The sequence below is a fragment of the Rattus norvegicus genome, chromosome 18 (assembly GCF_021556685.1).
Source record: "Rattus norvegicus strain SHRSP/BbbUtx chromosome 18, alternate assembly SHRSP_T2T, whole genome shotgun sequence".
Lineage (NCBI taxonomy): Eukaryota > Metazoa > Chordata > Mammalia > Rodentia > Muridae > Rattus > Rattus norvegicus.
The window spans coordinates 74,310,969-74,335,316 of NC_141551.1; the positions used below are offsets into that span (position 1 = coordinate 74,310,969).

The following is a 24,348-nucleotide window of genomic DNA, read 5'->3' on the forward strand; positions in this document are numbered from 1 at the left end:
CCTACTGTACCTTGTCCCACTCTTGATCCACCCTTACCCATGGTGTCTTCTTGATATAACTTATTCTGAATCCTTACGCAATAGGACGAACACCAATATTAACTAGCTTTCAACAACGTGTTTTATTTTCTTAAGGAATGCATCAGGCATCTCCTTCTAGTCACTGGGAGTGTGAACTCCCATTATTCTAACCACTCTGTATGTGTGTGTCTGTATCCACCTCTGTGTCTTAGTTCCACACAGTGTCCCTGAGGACTGGCATGTTTCTGGGTACTTCATCATTTCCTGTAGCCCTTTGCACCAGTTCAACAGCGTTTAGGCTCATTCCTCTTCAGTTGCGCCCTCTCCTCATCCATGGTACAGCTGTATATTCTACTTGGCAAACTGTGCCATTTAAAAATCTATCCTCATGTAATCGAACTGGGCACCTTCCAGCATTCTAGCCTGCATCCTTAACTGTGCCATCCATCCATCTGATGCTGTTGTGAGATTCTTTTACTGTGCTCTCCTAACCTAGATTCAGGGTGCTCTCTTTCACTGAACATATTGTTATTTGGATTCTGGAGTCCCACAGTTCTCAGTATTGTCCAACAAGTCAGTATAGCTTTCACCGGATCTGCTATATAATATATATATATATATATATATGTATATATATATATATATATAATGTATCATGAGTGTGCCTGCATGTGTGTGTATATATGCATGTATGTATGTATAAATGGGCACTTCTCACCCTTACTTTTTATTTTTTTCTGCTTTTCCTAATTGTTCTTGTCACTATACTATGTGTTGAATGAACGAAGAGTTTACAATTACTTTTATTTTTCAATATTTTTTTTGAAACAAAGACATGTAGCCCAGGCTAGCCTCAAACGCACTGTGTTGTCAAAAATGAATGTAAACTCCCTACCTTCCTGTCACCACCTCCCAAGTACTGGGATTTCAGGGACATGCCACTAACACAGTTTAAGTGATTTTAAATGTGTGATTATACTCTACACAGTAGCAGACAGCTCTGGAGGATTCAGATATAGAATGTTCAGTGAAAGATATCAGAACCCATGGAAACAGGGAGCGTCCCTTCATATACCATAGGGTCATAGCTGGTTTCCACGGCAGCACAAATAAAAGGTTTCAGAAGTTTTCTGATAGTCATTATCACGTTCAAAACCCGCCAGTGTTATTCTGTTTCCTTTTCTGTTCCAGGACCTTGCATTTCTAGTGTCTACTTGGGGAGTGGAATACCAGTGAGGGGGGCTTTGTGTTAGGTTTCCAAAGTTACCTGTGCCCCGTGAAAATGGTGGCGTAACCTCCTCTCTCATTAACTTCGCCACCTGGATTGGCCACATAGCCTACCAAGCCATAAGCATATAAGCAGCTGATAAATAATTACAGTAACTTTTCTCTTGCTTTCAGGCCAACAGTACGTTCACACAAACCCTCATCTAGCTACATTGTTGGCTCTGAGCTTCCAGCTGTATGCGCCATTTTTTAGACTCCGTCTTTTTGAAACCCTCAGCTTCCCTATACAAGTGCTGTATTCTCTCTTTCATCGTCTCTGACTTCTCTTACCCCATCTTTCTGTTCAATGTGTTCTGTCTTCCACCTGTTTCTTTATCAACCATGATTCTCTTCTTTGGCTAATACGAGTTCTGCAATATCCCGACAATCTCTGACTTAAATGTTGCTTCATTGCCTCACCAGAATCTCTACTTTCTCTAGTTTGGTTCAAGTGCCATGAGTCTCCTAATTGTCTGGAACCAAAATATTAGAATGTTCCTTGACTTTAGCTAGAAAGATAAAACGAGGACCTGGAAATTGGCCCAGATGTTAAGGGTTTTGTTGCTTTTACAGAGGAATTGGGTTCTGTTTTCAGCACCCACAAGACAACTGGCAGCCATCTGTAACTCCAGTCTCAGGGGACCCAGTACCCCCTTTTGGCTTCCATGGACAGCAAATGTGCCAGTAGAATATATGCATATATGCAGGCAAAATACTTATACACATAAAAAATAGAATTATTATCAGAATAATATTTTTATTATTAATATAATTAGCATAATAGAATAATATATTTAGAAGAAAACAGAAAAAGGAGTCAACAGTGCTCTTTGGTGATGTGTTTGTCTAAACGCCAGTTTGCATAGTGATGTCTTTGTTACATTCGTCATCTGTGGTTGAGGGTAATGTGACAGATGCCATCCAATCAGGTAAGGGGATACTGACCAGTTGGTGGTGGCAGTGCACAGACTGCACAAATTTAGCCAGCACAGGTCTGAGAGAGGAGTCAAGAACGACAAGAAATGGAATAACTTTTACATGATTAAAAGGTAGTTCCTCACTCTAGCTACTCAATTAAATATGGCCTTCGAAAGGTGGGGGGAAGAGTCCTTAACAGATAATCACACAACCCTTTGTTATTTTATTTCCCAAGATTTCCAAAACTCCAGATTTAAACCTCAATGGGACAACTAATGATTATTTCCCAATACTCTCTTGCTGAATCTTTTTATACATGGCTCCTTTTCGATGTCACAGTTCCTGCCCACTTCCCAGAACACCCTCACCATCTCCCTTCCCCAAATACTTCTTTTACTCCTTCAAGACTGCTGTATAGTCATTTCTCCTTAATTCTTCCGTCTTGGAGGTGAGTCCCTAAGATACAGAATGTTCTAGAGCAGGAGATCTCAACTGGTAGGTTGCGACTCCTTTGGGGGCTAAAGAATCCTTTTGCAAGGATCACCTAAGACCACTGGAAAACAGGTGTTTACATTACAATTCATAGGAGTACAATTATAGAGTAGGAACAAGAATAATTTTATGGTTGGGGTTTCCACAATCTGAGGAACTGTATTAAAGGGTCACACCCTTAGGCAGGTCGAAAGCCACTGTTCTAAAGGAAGATGAAACAGTCCATCTTGCAGCGAAGCTTCTTAAATTTGGGAAACAAACATCCAGAAGCTTCAGAAACTAATCGGGTTCATTAGGTCCCTCCTTCCCCAAGCTTGTATAAACAGAAAGGATTGCTGAGGCGCTCTCAGACCAGGACCGATTCCCTGAAGAGACGCAGATGAGTTTAGCTCTATGGAAGAGGCTCAGACTGAACTGAGGTGCCTAGAAAACCGACATTATCCAACTTGTTGAACCACAGTGTATTCCAGGTTTCCAGATTTATGAGTCACTACCAACTCTGGGGTGGGCTTTGTTGATGCAGCTGTCTTTGAGTCCTTTCCACTCCTGAAAACCCACAATCTTTAATGTAACACCAATAAATCTCACCGATTGGATCACCGACATTGGATTTTGGTGATAGTCTTAGTTCAGTCTGTCCTAGTCTCCTCACTACAGTGAATAGATAAGTTTGTTCACATATCCCCAGGATACTGCAAAATACAACAACATTTATCAAAAAAAAAGAATGACTATAAAGAAATATGGCCCCCTCCTACTTCCAGTGAAAGCACAGAGCTGACTCACCTCATGTGGACGGATCTTTTTTGATATTTTGTTTATTTGTGCCTTTCTTGTGGCCCTTTAAGTTTGCTTTACAATGTGGCGAGTTAAAGTCCCTTTCTCTTTCTCTTGTAGAGGAGTCTCCTGACTTATAAACTCTTGATAGCAAAAAATTCACCCTAGAAAGATACCAAGACCTACAGTGCACTCTTGATACTAAATACATATGTTTTCCTTGTCTTTGTCATTTACTCCCAGATTTTGTGAGTCTGCATTAAGTGCTAAGTCTCTCAGCGCTAGAGCACAGTCCTAGCGTGCATTCGATTGCTTGTTCACATCCATACTGAAAAGACCCATTTCTGGCTCTTCTTGTAGATGCTTCTCCTTTCTCATTGCAATGACAGACCTGTCATTAGACAGTACACTGTACTGATTTCTCGGGCCAGCACAGACTCCGTGTGGGTTTAATGCCATGTCTGTAGCTATTATAACTTCTCTATATCTATGTGGACCTGCATAATTCCCTAATCCCACAGACCAATGCATAAAACTTTTCACAGGACAGGAGAGTACTTGCCAACTGTGAGAAGATAAATGGCTCAGGGACATCGTGCTCTAAAGGCACAACTGTCTGGTTTCTGTACTGCGAAAGAGATACTATATATCTATGCTTTCATTTCTCCTTTCGTAAACCATTCCTGGTAAGTTATATTACAATATTTAATTTTTTTAATCCGTGGCTTCCAATTGGGAGAGACTTTGGGGGCCAACCATGTTCAATGGTAAAGGCATGAAAAGCAAACAAGATGACCTCCTTATGTGTTGCTTCTACTTTGAGACATGGGTCCATTGAGATGACCTGGGACCGAGTGATTGTGAATGAGATACTTTCCCTCCGGAGTTGCTTACAGAGAGAACAGCCTAAAAATCTCTCCATTATCCATTTATTCTCCCCAATCTCTCCCTTTCTTCTACCCAATGTTAACCCCCCCCCACAACACACACACACTGAATTCTTCATACAATTAGGCACAAATCATTGGAGAAAGACACTTAACCTTTTAAGTTCGTACACTCAAAAGGGAAGCTAAGTGTTTAATCTACATTGTTACGATTTTTAAATTCAGACTCTAAACATTCTCTTCCTGTTCTGAAATAATTAGTCACATTAGCACTCGGATGTTTTTGTTTCTAGAAGGGTGACTGTGGCTCGAACCTGCACCAGGAGCAAGCTCATTTTTCGATGGGAGTCAGGGAGCAGGAGTGTTACCTTTCTGAAAAGATGAGACCAAATGCCCAATGAGGTGACCATCCCAGATTAACTCATGGACCACAGGGATCTGTTACAAGACTCCACTGAGGAGATGATACTGTGACTTGCCCTTTGCCTTCTTCCAAGTGAGTTTCCATTATTGAGTTTGTGCTCATATTCAAACTCTGTTGTAATAGAGTTGGCGCTTTTAGAGTCCTAGACCCACGTTTAGTCAGAACATTTATTACTGTAGACCCACTCGAGAAACGGAGAGAATAAATATAAAGGTAAGCTGGTGACATAGCAAATGTGACTTGGGCAGGATTGGTACCTCCCATCTGAGGTACAAGGCAGCCAGTACCTCATTAATCTTACATCTCTTCCTGCAGGAGAACATGCAGCTTAGCTTGGGTTAAGGCAACACAGAATATACTCCATTTGTTACTGTCTTTTCCTAGGGTCTGAGTTTTCCCTCCCATCAGCCACCTCCTTCCTTTCATTCCCCTTTCCCAGTCTTCACATGCTTCTATAAAGCTTTTATGACATCTCACCCACATGGCTGGCTCCTTCTTCTGAATAACTGCTGGGGGGGGTGTTGCTTTTGGCATGGGTATCCCTGTCATCTTGATGAGTGACAGCAGATTCTGCCTCCCCAAATGCCCTGCAGTGCTGCTAAGAGAAGCTGGCAAAGGGCAAGACAGAAGCCACCAGAAGTGGGGTGGGCCAGACTCCAGGGGATCTGGTTACCTACACGGCAGGGTTCTGATATCTGAGAGGTGAACTTGGGATTAATTCTCAACCCCCATTCATCACAAGGCAGGTGTTTGACATTTGGGCATGGGGGCTGGCTTCCTTGTCTAATAATGGCACTGAACTAAGAGGTACCATATGCAAATAGGCTCCCATTACTGGCTTGCCATTATTTGAGAAGAGCCTGGACTGCAGGTTCCTTTGTGATATCTCATACATGGCAGAGTTTTAGGTCGAAATATGCAGAGATTGCTTCCAGGAAATCTGAAGAAGAAAATCACCAGCCACACAGGAGACATCCCCCACCACCTACAGGGATTTGGCTTTGGAGGTACATGGCATCCTTCTGACTATGCGTTGTCAACTCTGGACAGGTTTGCTCTTTTGGAAGCCTGTGCCTGTGTCGGGGGACAGTGATGCCTGGTGACGGGGAGCCTCAAATGATGCTGATAAGTACGAATCTGAGGCCATCACTTTCCATTATTTACACACTTTTTGGCACAAAACAAGCATTTTAGAAAATGGTGATTTAGCAGATGGTATGGGTCCAGGAAATAAGTCCAAAAAGCCACTGCCTCCCGAGAGGGAAGACAGGGAAAGAATGAAAGAAGGAGAACCAGGAAGGAGCCTGCGAACGGGTGTGAGGGAGCTGATGAGACAATGCAATCATTGGCAGGGCCGGGGCATGGGGGATGCAGGATTTGCCAGGCTGGAAGGATGAGACGGACTGTACGACTGCTGCCTTTGCTAAACGGGGCCTCTGATTCCTTTTTCCACAATGGTAATGGCTCACATTTACATGGTGCCTTTCATCAACTCTCATCTCAGGGAGGGTGCAAGGCCTCCTCTCCACTGAGCTCCTAAATCTAGCCCTCAGTAGGTTCCAGAATGACGTCTATGGTGTACGTGGGGGCCATATCTATTTTAGAGAAGAATAGCTCATGTGAAATGGTACAGTCAGAGGTGGGGGAAGTGAATCCAGGATAGAGTAACAAAGGGCACAGGAGATGCCATGGAAACCCAGATGCTTTTACTTCCCATCACGAGTGTGAGTGTCGTCCAACTCAACCAGGACCTTCACTTGGATGCAGTTTCTGGAACCTTCCCCTGACTTCAGGAACCTTTCCCTCACTTTACCTGCTCCTTATCTTTTCACAGGACCTCATGGTTTTTGGAAACTTCCATTTTAAGGAAGATGCCCTTCCAGAAAGTTCTGACAGACTCTGATTCCGGGTTCTAAGTATAGCCAAGGACATTTTTTGCCTGATGTTTTGGGCTGCAGAATTAGAGAGTACATGCAGGACACAGGCATTGATAGGTCAAAGGGTGAAGGGAGGGGTTATTCAACGAGATGAGCAGAGACATCAAGTATAATTCACTCAGATGCAGAAGCCATCGATGATTATGATCCATTAATGAGCTGGGGGTGGGATTGGCTAGATAAAATAGAGACTGACAGAAAGCAGTGGTAAGAATCCTCAGAGAGTGGAATACCTGGAAAGAGAGAAGCTCGCTCTTTCTTGAGAGTTATTTTCACCTTGTGTTTAGAAGGCAGAACTGAGGGTCCCTTCTTCACGAGTTGGGGACTAAGTAAAAGAATACATCCTTTCCTTCATTGCTCTCTTCTGCAAACGTCACATGCTTATCTGTCAGTGACACCTTAGCAAAGGGCATGTCACTGGAGGATGGGTTAGATTCAGAGGGACAGGCATGTTACACATGTGGACACCCCGGAAAGAGGACCTGTGTTTTGGACTTGCCCTCGGTCACCATGTGAGCAGTAGCTGCACTCCGGTGCCGGAGACAAAGGCTAAGCTTGCTTAGCTTCAAACCAGACAGCTGTGTGAATGTGGACAGATCACTTGCTCTCCCCGAGTCTTGTGTTTGGATTTGTCATTGAAAAGCAATAATTCAGGATGGACATATCTTATATATCTTATCTGAAAACCCAGAATCTCCAAAAACTAAAACATTTTAGACATCAATATGGCATAATTAGGAAAATCCCATACTATAAATTTTATTTCCCACCAAAAGCATATTTAAAAGATCATATAAAATTACGACCATGCTGTGTGTGTGTGTATGCTACATATGAAATATAAATGAATTTTGTGTTTATACCCTGGTCTTATCCCCAGGATGTCTCATTATATAATGCAAATATTTGAAAATAAAAAATATGAAATTTAAAATAGTTCTGGCCTTCAAGTGTTTTGGATAAACAACACTTAATGTGTATGTACAGGTTAGGTCTATAGAAAGCATATTAGGAAGCAATGGATGAAATATAACTTCAGGCACTCAAACACACTCCTCATGTTTTTGGCTCCCTTTTGTGAGTGACAGATGACAGGTAATACCCCCCATAGGAACGCCATGCTTAAGGCCAACAGGTGTGCCATAAAGGCACGGAGCCTAATACCCAGTTCTTCTGCTGAAGCTCTGCTCACTTTCAGAATGTTGACAGAATGACTATTTCTCTCTCGTATGGCTGACTGAATATCACATGGGAATATAGACAAGAGGTAGAGAGGACTTTGGATAAAGGAATAGCAACCATATGAATGCATTGCTATAGTGGGGACCACCCCCTAGGAGCGCTCTTAGTATCTGGAAATGAACCACCACTAGGAAACCATGAGAAGTCATTGAGCACCCAGCAAAAATGTCTGACCATGGAAAAATCTAAATGTAATGTGTCAAGGCAACCGATTTTCTGCTCCTGAGACATTTTCCTTAGGTCTGTATACCTTAGATTTTTATAAATTCTTAGCACAACTCTACTAGATCTTTGTGTTTGTTTGCTTTTTGTTTTTTGTTTTTTTGCTAAATGATGCTTAAAAATATCAAACAAACAGAAAATAACAAAAACTCTATGACTAGTTCAGTTTGTATAGGTAAATGCTATTATGCTTTTATGATACCAGTATTTCTCATGTCCGTATTTAATACAGTGCCCTGTGCTAGGCAGGCTTCATCTAGGCTTTTCAAGAAACCAGGTAACTTCCAAGAAGTCTTTTGAATGAGAAATGGCAACACCATGGCTACTCTGGGCAGGCAGAATAAATGGGCCATTTGTGACCTTCATTGCTGCCATCAAATCTAGGAGACGTGTACAATCTAATCTCTTTCATTAAGAAGTCATTGTACCACCACGACAACTCACAAATTACTAGCAGCATGACGCAATCTTTAGTAGTTTTTAGCTCAAAGTCATTCCTATAAAAGTAACTCATTCATTTTGAGTTGACTTTTCATAGTCACCATTGTGGACTCCCCAGGAAGACAGAGAGACAGTGAGAGACCCTAAGGATAAACAGAAATAAAACATTATGTCTACATCCTCATGGTGTACAAGGAGACCCTTAAAACCAGGCTTTGACCAGAGTGCTTCACACCACTTGGGGACAATAGAAATGCAAGATACTCTTTTAGCTTCTTCAATTCCCATTAAAGAAATTTCCAAGATGTCCTACTCTTCAGAGCCTTGACATTTATGTACTGTAAGGACATGGACACAGGGGTATGCTTGCCAAATTGTAAAAGTGAATAGCAGGGAAAGACTGGCGTGGAAAGGGAATTTAGCAAAGAAATTCTGCCAGTAACTGACAGGGAGAGAGATCTTTCTGGAAGCAATGAACATATTCGTTTAGACCTCAGTGAGTAAGATCCCAATTTAGTGGGTGTTCTAGAAAATGAGAGGGATGTGGTTCTGTTTGTAAAGGAGACATAAAACACCGATCTTTCAGTCACCTCCCTTTGTACATGCAGTGTTGTGTATCCAGTCAAGGGTTCCGTTTAGGGTCCTGACTGTACCAGCTTGTCCAATGATTGTAAAAAACAGATAACATGGCTTAGGGCTGTGGCTTCCCAACTGGTTAGACAAGAGGATTCTCTGACCATTGGCTTCCATTCACGTTGTGGTAGATCTCTCATCTAAGATTGGTGACTTCTATCGACAGGATGTCACACACAGTCAGTGTCATTCTCTTTTAGCCTCGGCACTCTTTAAGATGTTGTTGGTATTCTTTCAGTTCTAGACCCTTCTACTAGCAAACCATCCTAAATCATCAGGACCTAATAACGTAAGAACAGTGTCTCCAACAAAAGGTACAGTCATAGCCTATATGTCTGCCATTTAGAGAGTTACTAAGGCTGTCTCGGGCATTGGCGTTAATGGAACAGAAAGACAGGCAAACCATGTAAACTATATGAAACACACAGTAAATCCAAAAGTGCCATGGGGGCCTATTGGCATTTCGCTCCCCACTTCTGGTAAAAAGTGTTCTCAGCATGATTGGCCTTCAGACCGCAAAGGCCAGGACTTAAACAACTGGCAAGTTCAAGTCTAGAGAAAAATGTGGTCTTACCTGGAGTCATCGAGGACTCGTAAGAACCTCTCTCCTTGCGATTCATCTTGAAGGCCTGGATGTCCTTCTCCCTGTACGTCCCAAAGCCTTCAAAGCCCCTCCTCTTACTCCCACTCATGTCACTGTCCCACTTGTCGCTGGAAGGATTCATTTCACTGAACACATCCAGACTCTCTGACCTTGTGCTGTCTCCGCCACTGCCAGAGTACCTTTTAGCGCACGACTCCACAGGCTCGTTGCTCAAGTCACCCTTGTCCTTAGCCTGTGTCCAGTGCTGGGCATCCGAAAGTGACAGCGTCGACAGGGTGTCCACCTCAAAGTTGTTCTTAGAAACCTTGTGGCTGGCGTCACCATGCTGGTGCTTCTGTCTCTCCTTGTGTTTGCTCTTCTCACTCACCAACGGGAGCTCTTTGTCCGAACTGTTGAGCCGCTCGCTCAGGAGGTGACTGGAGAAGCCTGTGGCTTTGCCTGCAAAGAGACCACTCAGATTGTCGTGGGTCCCTAGGATTCGGTCTTCCTTGTGCTTGTGTTTATGTTTGTGTTTCCTCTTGTGGAGCCTACTGCTGGACAGAGCGGCCCCGCCCACCTTGGGAGGGTTCAGAGATGGCTGGATGTCACCAAGGCCCATGCCTACGGTTCCCTGCAAGTGGACTCCATGCTTGGCTTTATGTTTAGTTGCCCCGGACATCTTGACGTGGGAACTTGTGTGGAACTGGGGCGGTGGCACTGTTGGCCTCATGAATGGGGATGCTGCTCCAAGTGTGTGGGACAGATAGAGAGGGGCTGGATACTGACCATAGTAACCAAGGTTCATCATAGGCATTGATGTGTAAGGCATTCCATAGGGTGCATAGTAACTTCCACTGGGAATAGGGTAGCTGAACCCCTGTAAAAAAGGCACCTTTGTCATGGTGTCATTGGTCTTTGCAGGCCTACCACGCTTCTTCTTTGACTTCAGGTCTGAAGTCCTACGAAGGTAGAGTAATGGGTCGTACTGGATATATGGCACCGGGTAATAGTGATCAAAGTTAATCCTGAAGATGCTGGGGTACGGATTCTCGTGGTAAAAAGTGTAGCCCCGGTGGGAGATCCTGAACACTTGAAACTTGGTGATGAGCTCTTCCAGCTCAGCCAGAAACTGGAGATCATCGCGGTTCTGCAGGCTTTTCCGTTTCCTCTTGTGCTTTGGCTTCTTGAGGCTTTCGTGGGCCAGAAAAGTGTCCACAATGAGATGCTTCTGCCGGTGGCCGTGCCGGTTCTTTGTGCTGGTGTCAGGTGGAATGGCCTCCGGGTTGTCAAGGGAACAGAAGTCGAAGGAGTACCTCCGCCGGGATTCCGAACTCTTCTCTGCCTGGTCGGAGGTGCTGTTGTTGTCGGTCCCAATGCCACTGTCGCTCGGGATGGTCTCCTCACTGTGGGACTCACTCACTGGGGATAGCGTGATCTCCTTCAGCGAGCCAATCTCGCAAAGGTGCGAAGGGGAGTTGGCCATCAGCCGGGGTGGGGAGAGCTTCCAAGTCCCACTGTGGATCCCCTTCTGGGTTTTGGTTGGAAGAGCACTGATGGGCTGGAGGTTCGGCATAGTTTTCAATTCGGAAAAATTGGTTTCAGTGCTGGCGGGGCTCAGGTTGCCATGGGACCCACCTAACTGGGTTGCAAGTGGGTGCACGGCTGCTGGTGAAGAAGCCACAGGTGACTGGAAGCTGGAAGGCACGGCTGGAACATCCGGCTGGCTAGAGACAGGCCTGGGGTGCTTGATGGCTGTTTTGGGTTCCTCGGATGGGGGTGGCAGCTCTGTTCTCGGCTTCCTGCCCCTCTTCTTGCCAATGTAGATGGTTCCTCTCTTGCTGACATTAATTTGCTTTCCCAGTTTGCTTTCGATAGATGCTGCCCCAGGGCTGGTCTCTGGGGGAGCTTTGGCCTTTAGGGCCACACTACTGGAACAGGACAAGATCTGATTTAAGATATTTTTTCTCTTGAGCGTCTTCATCTTGTTGATCGTTTTGATGGTCTTCTTATCCAACACACCAAGCTTTCCAACCTTCTTGTGAAACTTCATCTCACTCATGGGTTTGTCCTCTCCGGGCACTAACTGGGCCAACTTAGCCAGATTGCGCCTCCGCTTTCTCTTCTTGGTTCCAGGAAACTCTCTGCTAATCGGGCTGACAGGGCTAGTGGAGGTACCTTCGTGAATGGTCTCCACGGTGAGCAGAGGTTGCTTCTTTGGTCGTCCCCGCTTCTTTTTGACCGGCGTGATCACAGTAAGACTGTCCGTGTTGGTGTAGAGAGGGCTGGATGGCGTAATGGGGTAAGCAGACGGCGGCTCCACCATCAGCTTCTCGGCGGTGGCTAAGACTGCCTCTCGAAGCATAGCCGGAGGTTTTGCCTTGCTACACCTCCTTTTTGCAGCAAACTTGGGGTGCTGGATCTCAGGCAGCTTTCCTGACGGAGCATGCTCTGCGCGTGTCGGTGACGTCATGACCAGGGGTGGTTTCCTCTGCTTGGACACACCTCCAGGGACAATTTTCTCAGCATTCGCACCTGTTTCGAGGCCAACTGAGGGGGACTCATTCTCTATCATCTTACTCAGCTTTGGGACTCGAGGGTCTTTCTTACTTCCCTCTGAGTTGGAAAGTATCCTATTAACGACTTCGCTGCTCATAGTAATCCCTGAAGCCAGTGCTTTCTCCGGGATGATTTTTTCCACCACAGCTTTAATAGACTGCCTCTTTTTCCTCTTATGGTTGGTTGGATCCAGAGAAGGTGTCTTTATGGGGATAGTAATCCGGACATGACTGGAATCATTTTCCGGATTACTGACGGAACTGATGCTCTGCCGGGTCGGCGATGTCTCTTGAGCATTGTCTGCAGAATAGGTTTCCCTTTTCCCTTCTGTGGTTTCAAATGCTTTCTGGGCACTCTTGACCCAATCCAGATCCGAGTTTGGTATGGTTTGGCTTATCAGATCTTTTTTACTGGATTTCTTCTTGCTACTGATAGTGGGTGGTTCTGGGAGATCCTTTGTACCTCCTCCCTCTTGATCTCCCAATGGCTGGAGTCCATTGCACTCAGCTGAGTTGCTAGGGGTCGCTGGGGAGCTGTGGCTGCCAGGGGATGGTACCACACTTCCCAAGAGCAGGTCTTTGCTGCTGCTGGACAACTGACTCCAGGTACTCCCTGTACTGCCTTTCTTACTCTGGGTCTTTGCAAAGGAAGCCACGGGTTCAAGAGCTGGGATCTTGCTGGTGCTTGTAGTGTCTCTGCCAGACTCTGGACTGATGATACAATTCTGAGTAGCTGGTCCACTGTCAGAGTTGGAGGACCAGTCCATGTGGCTCTGGCTGCTGCTTTTTTGCTGGTGCTTTGGTTTTAAGGTGTCACTGGTGAAGCCCTGGGAGAGACCTGGGTCATACTGAAGTGTTGAGTGTTTCTGGGGCCTCTCGTATGCCTGAGAGTGGAGAAAGTGGAAAGCAAAAGAAAGAAACAAAGATGAACATTTTGGAACTTCTTAAAGTTTATTGTCTAACAGCTTAATTGTTTTAACATTTGAAATAAGTGATTATGCTCACATTTTCCTGAATTTCAGAATGCTTTAGAGAGAGGAGTTTTTCTCAATTATGGTACTAAAGATATATGACACTGGATTCGAACATTAACAAGGTTAATTTTAATTGCTGTCTTTCCCCTCTAAAGAATGTGGTTTATTACAGTCTGAGAAGAGCTGTATGAAGAGAGGAGGCAGTAACCCCGAGGCCTCTGAGATCAATCATTAGAATCTTATGAGGAGGAAGCTGACACATAAGGAGTAGGGAATCCTGCCCAATGCAGAGAAGCCAGCAAGAGCTTGAACTCCCCAACTGGTGCTCCTCTGCCTAACTCAGGCTGCCTCTTACTAACTCCAGTCTCTCCTTAGAGGTCTCCCATTTGCCTCCTGTGATTACCCATTTAGTGCAGTGTATGCCGTACATTATAAAGCTCAATATCTCTGCATGCAAGCACCACAGAGTTCCTCTGGAGAAAACGACACAAGTCCAGGGCATGCAGAAGACACACACGAGAACCATGAGGGAACCATCCCCATCTTTGTCTCTGGCTATGCTGCTGTGGTTGAGGGCTAGCTTACTGCAGGATCCACGAGCACATGTTAAACTATTCTTTGGGGAAAGTCTCCAAAGGAAGTTTGAGTTTTATGAACAAGCGTACTAAGAACAAATTGTGATCCATCAAAATCCTTCCTGTACCATGGCATCTGTGCTTCCCCTACACAAATGAATGAACGTCTCCAACACTTTCCCTACCACTTATCTCTAGGAATAGCTAGACACAGCAGAATCTACAAAACCCCAAAGAGATGGAAGGCTAACCAGCACCGGAGAGACTGACACTGGTTTTAGTTAGAAATGCTCTCACTATTCTGGTGAGTGGAGAGCCATAGGATTCATACAGTGACACCTCCTGCAGGCTCAGTCAAAGCTTAACTTATACACATAATGGTACACTTAATAGTTTCTGGTTACAGAAGGAAAAATATTAGTAAATCAAAGAAAATGTTTTATAACATTTGCTCTAAGAAAAAATATGGTGGTTGGTATAGAAAAGTTGGCAGTTTTCCCTGTCACTTCTATCAGTCCAATATCTACCCATCATCTATTGTCTATCAGCCTCTCACCTGTTATCTTATCTACATTCTATTATTTTACCTCCATCTATCCACCACTGGGGCTATAGAACTAATACTCTGCTAGAAACCATTCCTGATGATTGCCTAAGTCCAGACATACATGACAGAGGCTTTGGAGGTAAAATTCAATGTCTTGATTCAACAGCTTTTGCATCATACCAACTACTGGACTCAGAGGAACATTTTGTCACGAAGACTTTGTAAAATCGTTTTTACGTTTATATGGTCATACTACATATTTTTTTCATGTATGATAGTCTCCCCAAGTCAAACCAATACACAGCCCAAGGGAAAAAAAGTGTCATCTTTAAAAAAAAAAGTGTCATCTTGAAATTTGTAATATCGATACCATTAACATCAATACATACAGAATTGCCTTGTCACTTGATTCTGTCTACTAGGGTTTATTGCTGTGCACATAAGTTATAATCCCAGTTTCTATAAAAGTGTATGAATTTAAAATGGAGGAGAGAATATTAAATGTCATTTAGTCATCTTTTTATGAATCAGCGGTTTGCTCCTTCACCATGTCAAGAATCTGATGCTTTCTATTCCTCCGCGATGTTGCGTAACGTATCCTGTGGCATTTCTGAGCTAATGTGAAATGAGCTATGAGTATTACTGTCTTCAACCTTGGGCACAACAGGATCTGTGGTGATTCCGTTTGCTCCAAACTCCTGGCTCGTCCATGTCCCCAGCGCTGGATGTTAGAGTCCGTCTATGAGTGGGGCTTTGTGATGTAGTGAGGGCTGGAAACTTGATCTGTGACTCTTACCACCTGTTCTCTGCTCTAAGTGCTGACCCTTGATGTCTAACAGCGTTCACAATCAACATGTTCCCATGCTGGATGGCCTTCGTCCTAGTGATGTCCCTCAACCTTAGAGAAATATCCCGATTTTAGGCTTTCGAGAAACATGCATTCACCTTCACGGCACCATCTGTAGTTAATTTTTGTGTGTTTGATTTTTGTATGATAATTGAATTACATGCCCATATCCTTTTCTGGCTTATTACCTATCAACAAGGTACCCATCAGGGTGCCTCGGCACACGGCAGGCCCTCAATAAACATTTACCAAACGAATGAGAGAATGTGCGTCTTATTACGGATATTTCGTTTTGTCAATGATGAGATTGATGGGCTAAGCACGGGGACATAGTGCTTGCCAACATGGTTACCACCTCAAACACAGCTACACCTGACTCCCTACACTGTCTCTTCTGCATGTTCCATTGATTTCCATAGCAACATCTGCCACAGTCCTTACGGTACCATGTGGTATTTAATCCATAGACGATTCTCTCTCTTTCTCTAAGACTAAGTATTTTTAGATAAAAGCAAGCAAGCAAACATATTATCTCCCTTTTTGTATATCTTATAATTCCCAGAACTTACCAAAGAGCCAAGTATACAAAGTCTTTTAAGGCTCTTGTTGAATGAATGAATGAACAAATGGATGAATAAATAAATAAAAGAGGGACTGGAGAGATGGCTCAGTGGTTAAGAGCTCTTACTGCTCTTACAGAGAACCTGAGTTTAGTTCCAAGCACCCAGATCAGGTGGCTTACAACTGCCTGTTAACTCCAGCTCCAGGGGATCTGACACCTTCTTCTGGCCCTCACAGACAGGCACTGGTGGGATATGCACAGATATTCATACACTTAAATCAACATGAGTAAAAAAAAAAAAAAAACATTAGCCGAAGTTCCTAGTAAATTGGCAAAATATACAGTTACACACAAACGACAATATAGCATTCATCTTCCATTTGATAATGGCTCATAATGAAGCTGGAGTGCTGAAAAGCATTAGTTATTGACCAAACAACTATAAGAACACCTCTTACCCTCAACTTAAGACCTACATTTTTTATATGGTGCCCACGCCCCCTTAATGTAATTTGTTAGTTCTTTCCTCCCTGTCTTTCCTATCTCTTGTCACTTGCTTCCAGCTAGATCGACTGAGGGAGGGCTTGCACCTGAGAAGGTGGGGTTCAGTCTGATGAGAAGGTGGGGTTCAGTCTGATGTGAATGTTTGGCCTGCACTGTTGTAGCCAGGGACCAGGCCAGGCTCATATGCTGTTCTGGTCTTCCTCTAGGTCACAGCCTGACCCACTGTTTTTACAAATTCGTAGCCCAGGCTACCTGTCAAGTTGGCATCAGCAATGAAGGTTAGAATGGATAAAGAGAAGTGAGATTTAGATCAGAAGAAGGGGTTGGGGTGGAATTTTAAGCTTGTTGCTCCCTGGGGCTCCAGAGAAGGAGCAAAGCCAGAGGAAGGACCAGGAATGAGTGCTTTCTAAAACATCTCTGAATGAGTCCTTCTACAGGTCTTCTGACAGGTACGGGCTGACACTCAGGAAATCCCGATAATAGCTCCAGGGTGTCCTTTACCAAGAAATGAGCTTAGTCTATCCATACGGAGACGAACCAGCACACAGCACAAAGAAAAGGGGAAGTGACTGTTCCCTTCCTCATCATTTATATAAATGATTTATATAAATATTTCTGTACAAGTCAAATTTCTTTTTAAAAAGAAGTTTATTGGTTTTTTTTATGAAACACTTGAAATTTTCCTAAACAATGGAAGAAAATGAATACCTGTGCCTTTTTTTCATGCTCATCTGAGACCAAGCTTTTCTTTTTTTTTTTTTCAAGAACAAATATGGTGAATGGAATCAGAGGGATATCATCAAAAGGAAAATAAACAAGCAGTCAGAGAGAGAAACTCCTCTTTTGGGTCATCTTTGCTCTCCCTTCTTTTCTATGTCACCTTTAATATGAATTTACTGTCTGTGAGATATGTTGGTTTACGAGCACGGGGAAACATGAAGCCACTGGGGAATCTTTATCTCAGAATTTGGCGCTTGATGCTTCTCCAGATGTGGTGTTGGATCACTGCATCAGGAGCACTTAAGGTACCAGTCATACAGCCAGATTCCTCGGTCCTCTACAGAGCCACTAATGCCTAGTGTGTCTGGGTGGGAGGAAGGGAGACATAGTTTAACAGGCTCCCGAGATAATGTTGATGTACAAATTTATATCCCCCCGATCTAATGATTTAACACATGCTCGTCTGCGGTTACTATGACATTCGCAGCACTTTGGTGGTAAAGATGCAGAGCAAACCACGACAGGCCTGTTAGGATATGCAATTTGGCAACGTTGAACATTCCTGTTTTGCTCCATGAACTCTGCAATTTACGTGGTAAGAAACCCCAACCGTTTCCTATTTCAGGGAAAGATGTGAGTCAGAGTTGCAGAAGGGTCACTTTCACAGCAGGAGGGGGGGGCATTACCTTCCCAGAAGGGAGAGCATGCAGGTATTCCTGACCTCCCAGCCTGGGGTTTTTATCCATGCTAATCATCAGAGCTCTGGGGAATCCTGGCATTCCATTTCTGGGGCCAGAAGCAAGTGCTTAAACTTGAGTGAGAGAAGAGTGTGGGAGACAAGGAATGGAACCACAAACTCAATGCTTAGACTAAAAGTGTCCAACGTTAGCTATATGTTAAACATCGCACAGGAAGTCTTGTTAGAAACAACATACCTGGGGTGTACCCAGAGCAATTATGTCAGCATACTGGTGGTGAGCCCAAATAACTAGTACTTCCTTCAAAGCTTTCAGGCAATACCAGTGAGCAGACAGAATTCAGAGCCCTGGATTATATCTAAGACAGGCCTGGCTTAGCCACCAGAGAGACTGTAATATTGCCAGGAGATTCCTATTCCAGTGGCTTTCAAATATGTTTCACCGAATTCTAGAATTTTTCAAAAACAGTTTTGAACTGTAGCCAGTGGATTTGACCTATCTCTCTCTCTCTCTCTCTCTCTCTCTCTCTCTCAAACAAGCACAGAGGTAGAGGCCAAAATGCCCACAATCAGGAAAATAAAACTAGACTAAAATAACCATTCTGAAAATGTTCAAATATTTAAAGAAACGGATGCAGGGACATTGATGACCAGATGGGAAGCCTCAGTACAGAGAGGGTTAGAACACTGAGGCAGGCACGTGTGAACTCTGCATCTGAACAAAAGCTACAGTGAAAACTTCACTGTGGGAGTCAGAACAGCTTCTGAAGCATGGAAAGGACCCAGAAGAAATCATCTAAATTGAGAGATGGGGAGAAAAAAAGAAACAGCCCTCTAGGGACTCAGGAAACAATGGAAAGGGGTCTCATCCACTAAGACTATCCACAGGACGTCAGAGAAGGAAAGGCACATGCAGATCCAGATCACTGAGAGGACAAACAAACCTGAGGGAGAATGAACACAACAGAAGCCATATCTACACACAGTAAAAGAAACTGGTGAGCACCGAAGATGAGCAGAAAAATGGAAAGGTAGCCACCTAAAAAAGACCGGCTAGTAAAACAGAGACAAAACAAAAAATGTCGGACTTCTCATCAATGCAAAATAGGATCTACTTAGCGTATCAACCAACTCTGCGTCCCTGGTCACTGCAAAAATGCTTTCACTGAAATATTTGGGGCCATGTAGTTAGGAGGAAGGGCCAGTGAGGGTCATATTTATGTTCCCAATGTCATTTGTTGTGAGGGAAATGACAAAGCCACAAGAAGATGCCTACTTGCTTACTGGGTGAGCTCAGATATAAAAGGACAAACAGCAAACGTAAGCAAGGATACAAAACAATCGACACCTCAGCCACTGCGTGAGGGAAGCCTGTCAAAGGGCAAGAAAACCTGGAAGATATTTCCGCAATTTCTTTCCAAGCTAAATGTACCTCATGACCCAACAATTCCACTCCAATTATTTATCTGGGAGACTAAAACAAGTGCGTGTGTGTGTGTGTGGTCACTTATAGACTTTTATAAAACACTAGAGCAAGTTATTTGGAGTTCTTAGTGCCCAAACTAAACCCACAAATAAAAGGAACCAAGCATAGATGTAGTTCACAAATAGGGTTCACAAATCTCTCTCTCTCTCTCTCTCTCTCTCTCTCTCTCTCTCTCTCTCTTTCTCTCTCCTCCCCCCTCTCCTCTCTCTTCCCCCTCTCCTCTCTCTCCCCCACTCACTTGTGCACACACATACGCAACACACACACACACACACACACACACACACACACGCAGGGAAGCAGATGTGTTCCTTTCCAGAGGTTTCCTACTGTAGCCTGAAACTCACTGTTGCCCCCCTTTACCAGGTCCTCTTTCTTCCCAGTACACAAGGGCAGCTAATGAGTTCATCCCTAAACAATAAGACAATACAGCCCGACTAGAGGAGACAGGTGCTCTCGGCTTCTGCAGACCTTTGGGTTCTCTTTTCTCACCCTGTGCATCTGCTGTGACCTGGGCTAAGAGGTGGCAAGGTAAAAGGCAGCCTCCCCTGCAGCCTCCAGTTCACCTTTCTGAAGGTAAACGTGTCAGCTTGACAAGAACCTGGCTCACAAATCAAAGTTAGCTTAGCCCCGCCTTCTTGCTAAATCATGCGTGATCCATCTGGGTAATGACGCCTCCAGTGTAATTCCCGATTAAGAGGCTTTATCTGGAGAGATAAGCAGCTGTTTCCCCTGTCACTAATTGCTGTCTGCTGTGATTTTAAAACATCTGCACCATTGTGCTCTTGATTTTCATATTCTAATCACTCTGAAACTTGAAAAAGGTACATCGTTGATTGTTTCTATGGGTTAATTAGTACACAGTCTCATTGTAGAGACAATTTAGAGGCAGCAGAACCTCAATCAGGAAGTTTGTTTTAAAAATTAATAACATCAGTGTGAGACTGGAGGGACAGTCGCATTCAGAGGCCTATCAAGACATTCTTAAGAGGGATGGAAGGCACTCTTTATTGCCCTCCACAGAGGAGAGAAGCCAACGGGAACATGAGGAAGGGTAGTTGGAATAGCAACTGAAAGATTGTGGGCACCCTGGATTATTGCACCCTACCTGACGTGTCCCCAGTCACACACATTCAAAGTGGCCCGGGTCCCATTTCCCAGTCTGTGGAAACTGGGAATCTGCTGACAGCACTTCAGATCATTAAGGTTTTAAGATCCATTTACTATTTTCTCCCCTTTTTGACTCAGTGGGAGGGGACACGGAGGAAGAGAGACGAAGGAGAATAATACTCTAGTACTTCTCAACTTGAGCTGCTTGGGATTCTGGGATTCACCTTAGGACACTCTTAAAGCTTCGAGTCAGACTCTGTAAGTCTAGCGTGGGGCTAAGATTCTACATTTCTATCCCAGATGGGGTCCAAGGACCAGTGTTTGAGATCTGCTGTTTTTCCCTCCCAGCATTTGACTAGAGTCAACACTGCTGAGAGTTGTGGAGGAAAAGAGAGGCTGCAGGATGAGTCACAGGCAGGGCCTGAAGGTGTCCGTCAGTCTCTTAGATGTACCGTGAACTGAAAATGGTCTTCCTCTTGGTCCCCACCCAGAAATTCTCAGGGGTGTCTTTTGTCATGAGTGAGTGTATTCTAGTATCTGTCTCATGGCAGGTCTTGTAATGTACCTTCTACCTGCAGTCTACTCAAGATGATCCTCCGCACCTCACTGGGGACGACCTGACAATGAGACAGGAGGAAGGACGCTCACACTGCCCTGAAGCATGTACTTTTACCTCTTTGCTAGTGTTGGCTTGTCTTTAAAACAAACAGACAGACAGATAGACAAGGCTTATTTATTTTATGATTTGTGTGTGATTGTTTTTCCTGTGTGCATGTATGTGCACTGTGTGCCTGGCTGATGCCCATGGAGGTCAGAAGAGGATATCTGATCCCCTGAACTGGACTTGAGATGGTTGTGGGACACCATGTAGATGTTGGAAAGCTACCCTGGCTCCTCTATAAGAGCTGCAACTCCTTTTAACCACCGACTCATCTCTGCAGCCCCAGACGGTGCTTTCTTCCCTTGAGCTGAAGGCTCTCTGCTTGTTGAAAGTTCTGATAAGTTGGAGCAACAAGCATTCCACTTACAGTGGCCAGGGTCCCACCACGAGGTCTCAGGCAACTAAGGGGAAACGTGCACTGTGGAGGGAGACCCATCTCCTCTTGTGTTTTTAGCAATTTTAGGCCCCAGGAATCTGGATCTACTTTATTCTATTGTTAGATAAACAAATTGGGCTTTTAATTATGTGACGTAAATAAAGTCTCGGCAGAGGAGAGATGAGGGAAGGGACAGCTAATACTGAAGATGTCTGATAAAAGTCATAAGGAAGCCTACTACTTTATAAGCTTCACATGTATATTCCTAGTGAAAATTTCAACTACAGCTATCCCATAATGATTCTCCCAGAAGCCATAGAGTGGTGTAGTATTACCTTGGAGAATGTCAGAGATATCCCACAAACATACCCATAACAAATTATAGGACATGGCCTTTGCTCTTGGTTCTATACCAGAACTTGACGGGGAGACTCTACTGCTGGAAACTCTACACATAAAGGTCACAGGACATAAAGAAATCAAATGGGTGCTGACAGGAAGCATCCACCCTGCTGGCTCGCTTGCGCAGTACTAGAAGGTGCTGTGTAGGCAGCTGAAGGGGAAAGCCATCAACATGTTTGTCTATCTATGAATCATGTGAGTAACAGTAATGACCAGCATTGCAAGATAATGCCCTTGGGTATAACTCAACAAATGTTGAGGGTGACTGACCACTCTCTGCTTGTACTTAAGTCTTTCTCAGGAAGACACACAGGCCTGCTACTGTAAATCTGAAGAGCCCACTGATAGAAAGCTCACAGGGCCCAGGGGAAAACTTACTATGATTGTTCTGCTAAACCGGCACTGGATCAAAGTGCTTTCCAAGGTCACATCTCTATACTCATCGATTAATGTATGAGTTATTTTGTGCAGTGGATGGTGCTTAATGCTGAAAGTCAGAACTGGTCAAATTGCAGAGAATAAGTGTGGAGTGCTCGGCTATAAATGGGCCATCTATGTGGGTTTCCCTGGTGCTGTTTGTATTTTGATGCTAATTTAATTCCCCCATGAGGGACTGCCTAGTGAAACAGTACTCAGGTGACTGCATCAGGACCTTCTCCCCATTCTAACTTGTAAGATAAAGCCTAGAGCTGGTGATTGGGCAGGGAAGGGAAGGTGGAGCTAAAGAGTTGTGGGGAGAGGAATAAGGAGAGAAGGGGATGACAGAGGAGGAAATGGAAGGACGATGGACCAGGAGCACGTGCCCTGGAGAAACCACAAGTTATAAGGGTTCTCCTAACTGAGGAATAGAGCAGTTTAGTGGTAGATCTGCCTAATCTAAGGCACGCAACTTGTATTCATATTGTTTGCACTGTGTTTTCATTGCACAGGCCTGTCTAGGTTGGAGAATTTACTGAAAGACATCTATATGAAGCAAACATGCACATGGACACACACACACATCATTGGTGAAGAAGGAGTGGAAAGATTGTAAGAATCAGAGGGAGGAGAATACCACAGGAAAACAGTGTCTTCTGGACATGTGGTCAGGCACTGTACTCATGAGCCCATGGAATCTGTGGTTGGCTACGCAAGATCTGTACGAGATCAAGCCAATCCAATGGCGGCACATGGGTATACATGGAAAAGCTTATGGGAGTAAACAACCAACGTTTGATTGGACTTAAGGCCCACTTCACAAGACAGAACCCATGTCCAGTACTGCTTGGGTGATCAAGAACCAGAGACTAAGTAGCCCAAAGATCAAATACTATCACTGATTTTAAAAAAGAGTAACAATGCAGTTAATTCTAATGATATTCTGCTGTACTCATAGACCAGTGCCTTATTCAGCCATCATCAGAGAAGCTTCTTCCTGCAGTAGAGGAGAAGTAAATATGAGGATGCACAAGTGGACCATATGCAGAGAACTTGAAACACTTGGTCCTAAATGGGTGTCTCCATCGAATTCTTCCCCCTCACAGCTCAGGGAGTCCCATGGAAGAGGAGGTAGAAAGGGTGTAAGAGATGGAAGGACTGAAGGACACTAAAAATACAAGATTCTCTAAATCAGTATGAGCAAAGCTCCGATGAACTCACAGAGACTGAGGTGGCATGCATAGGACCTGCATGGGTCTGAGGCTGCACCAGGTCCTCTGCATATATATCATAGCTGTCTGTTTAGCATTTTTATGGGACTCCTGAGTGGGTGAATGAGCAGGTCCCTGGTTCTTGTGCCCTGGGGCTTTCTCCTTTTGTTGATTTGCCTTGGTCAACTTTATCGGGATGGTTTTTGTCTTATTGTATTTCATTTCATTAAGGTTTGTGATAATCTCTCAGAAGTCTGTCCTTTTCGAAAATGAGAGACAGAAGGAGAATGGGCCTGAACTGGAGGGAAGGAAATGAGGAACTGAGGAATAGAGGGAGGAGAAACTGTGACCAGGATATATCGTGTGAGAAAAGAATCTATTGTTCAATAAAAGGCAGGGGTGAGGATAAGGCAGTCACTGTTGTAGCATGGACAAGGGAGGTTCATGAACTCCTGCTCCTAATAGAAAAGCTGGGGACAGTGCTTAGCTTATGGGGAAGGAAAAGTCTGTTTCCTTTAAGAATGTGGCTCCTGATAGGCTGAACACATTCTAGTGGGTGTCTTCACACCCAGCAATGAATGGGCAGCTCTGATTAGACTTCATGGATTTTAGACATCCAAAAGAATGGAAAAACAGGTGTGATGCGGTGTGGGATAAAGGAAGAATTAGAAAAGGAGTGGGGGGGTGTGGACATGATCAAAAACAGATTGTATTAAGTCCTCAAAGGATTATATAAATATTATAAATATTAACAGAATAAAAATCTAAATAAAAAGAAAAGCATAAGAAAAAGAAAGGAAGTGGGGTACGAGCTGTAACCTTTGCAGAAACACTAGAACAGAGCTCAGAATATGCAAAACA

General features: G+C 44.2%; 1 protein-coding gene across 1 annotated transcript in view; it reads right to left on the reverse strand.

The window, feature by feature from the left end:
* The window catches only part of Setbp1 (SET binding protein 1), a 361,705-nt gene that overhangs the window by 102,680 nt on the left and 234,677 nt on the right, over window positions 1-24,348 (reverse strand). Inside the window, 1 exon segment of the mRNA NM_001427626.1 lies at window positions 9,835-13,282. Within this exon segment, the coding sequence (NP_001414555.1) occupies window positions 9,835-13,282 (3,448 nt within the window).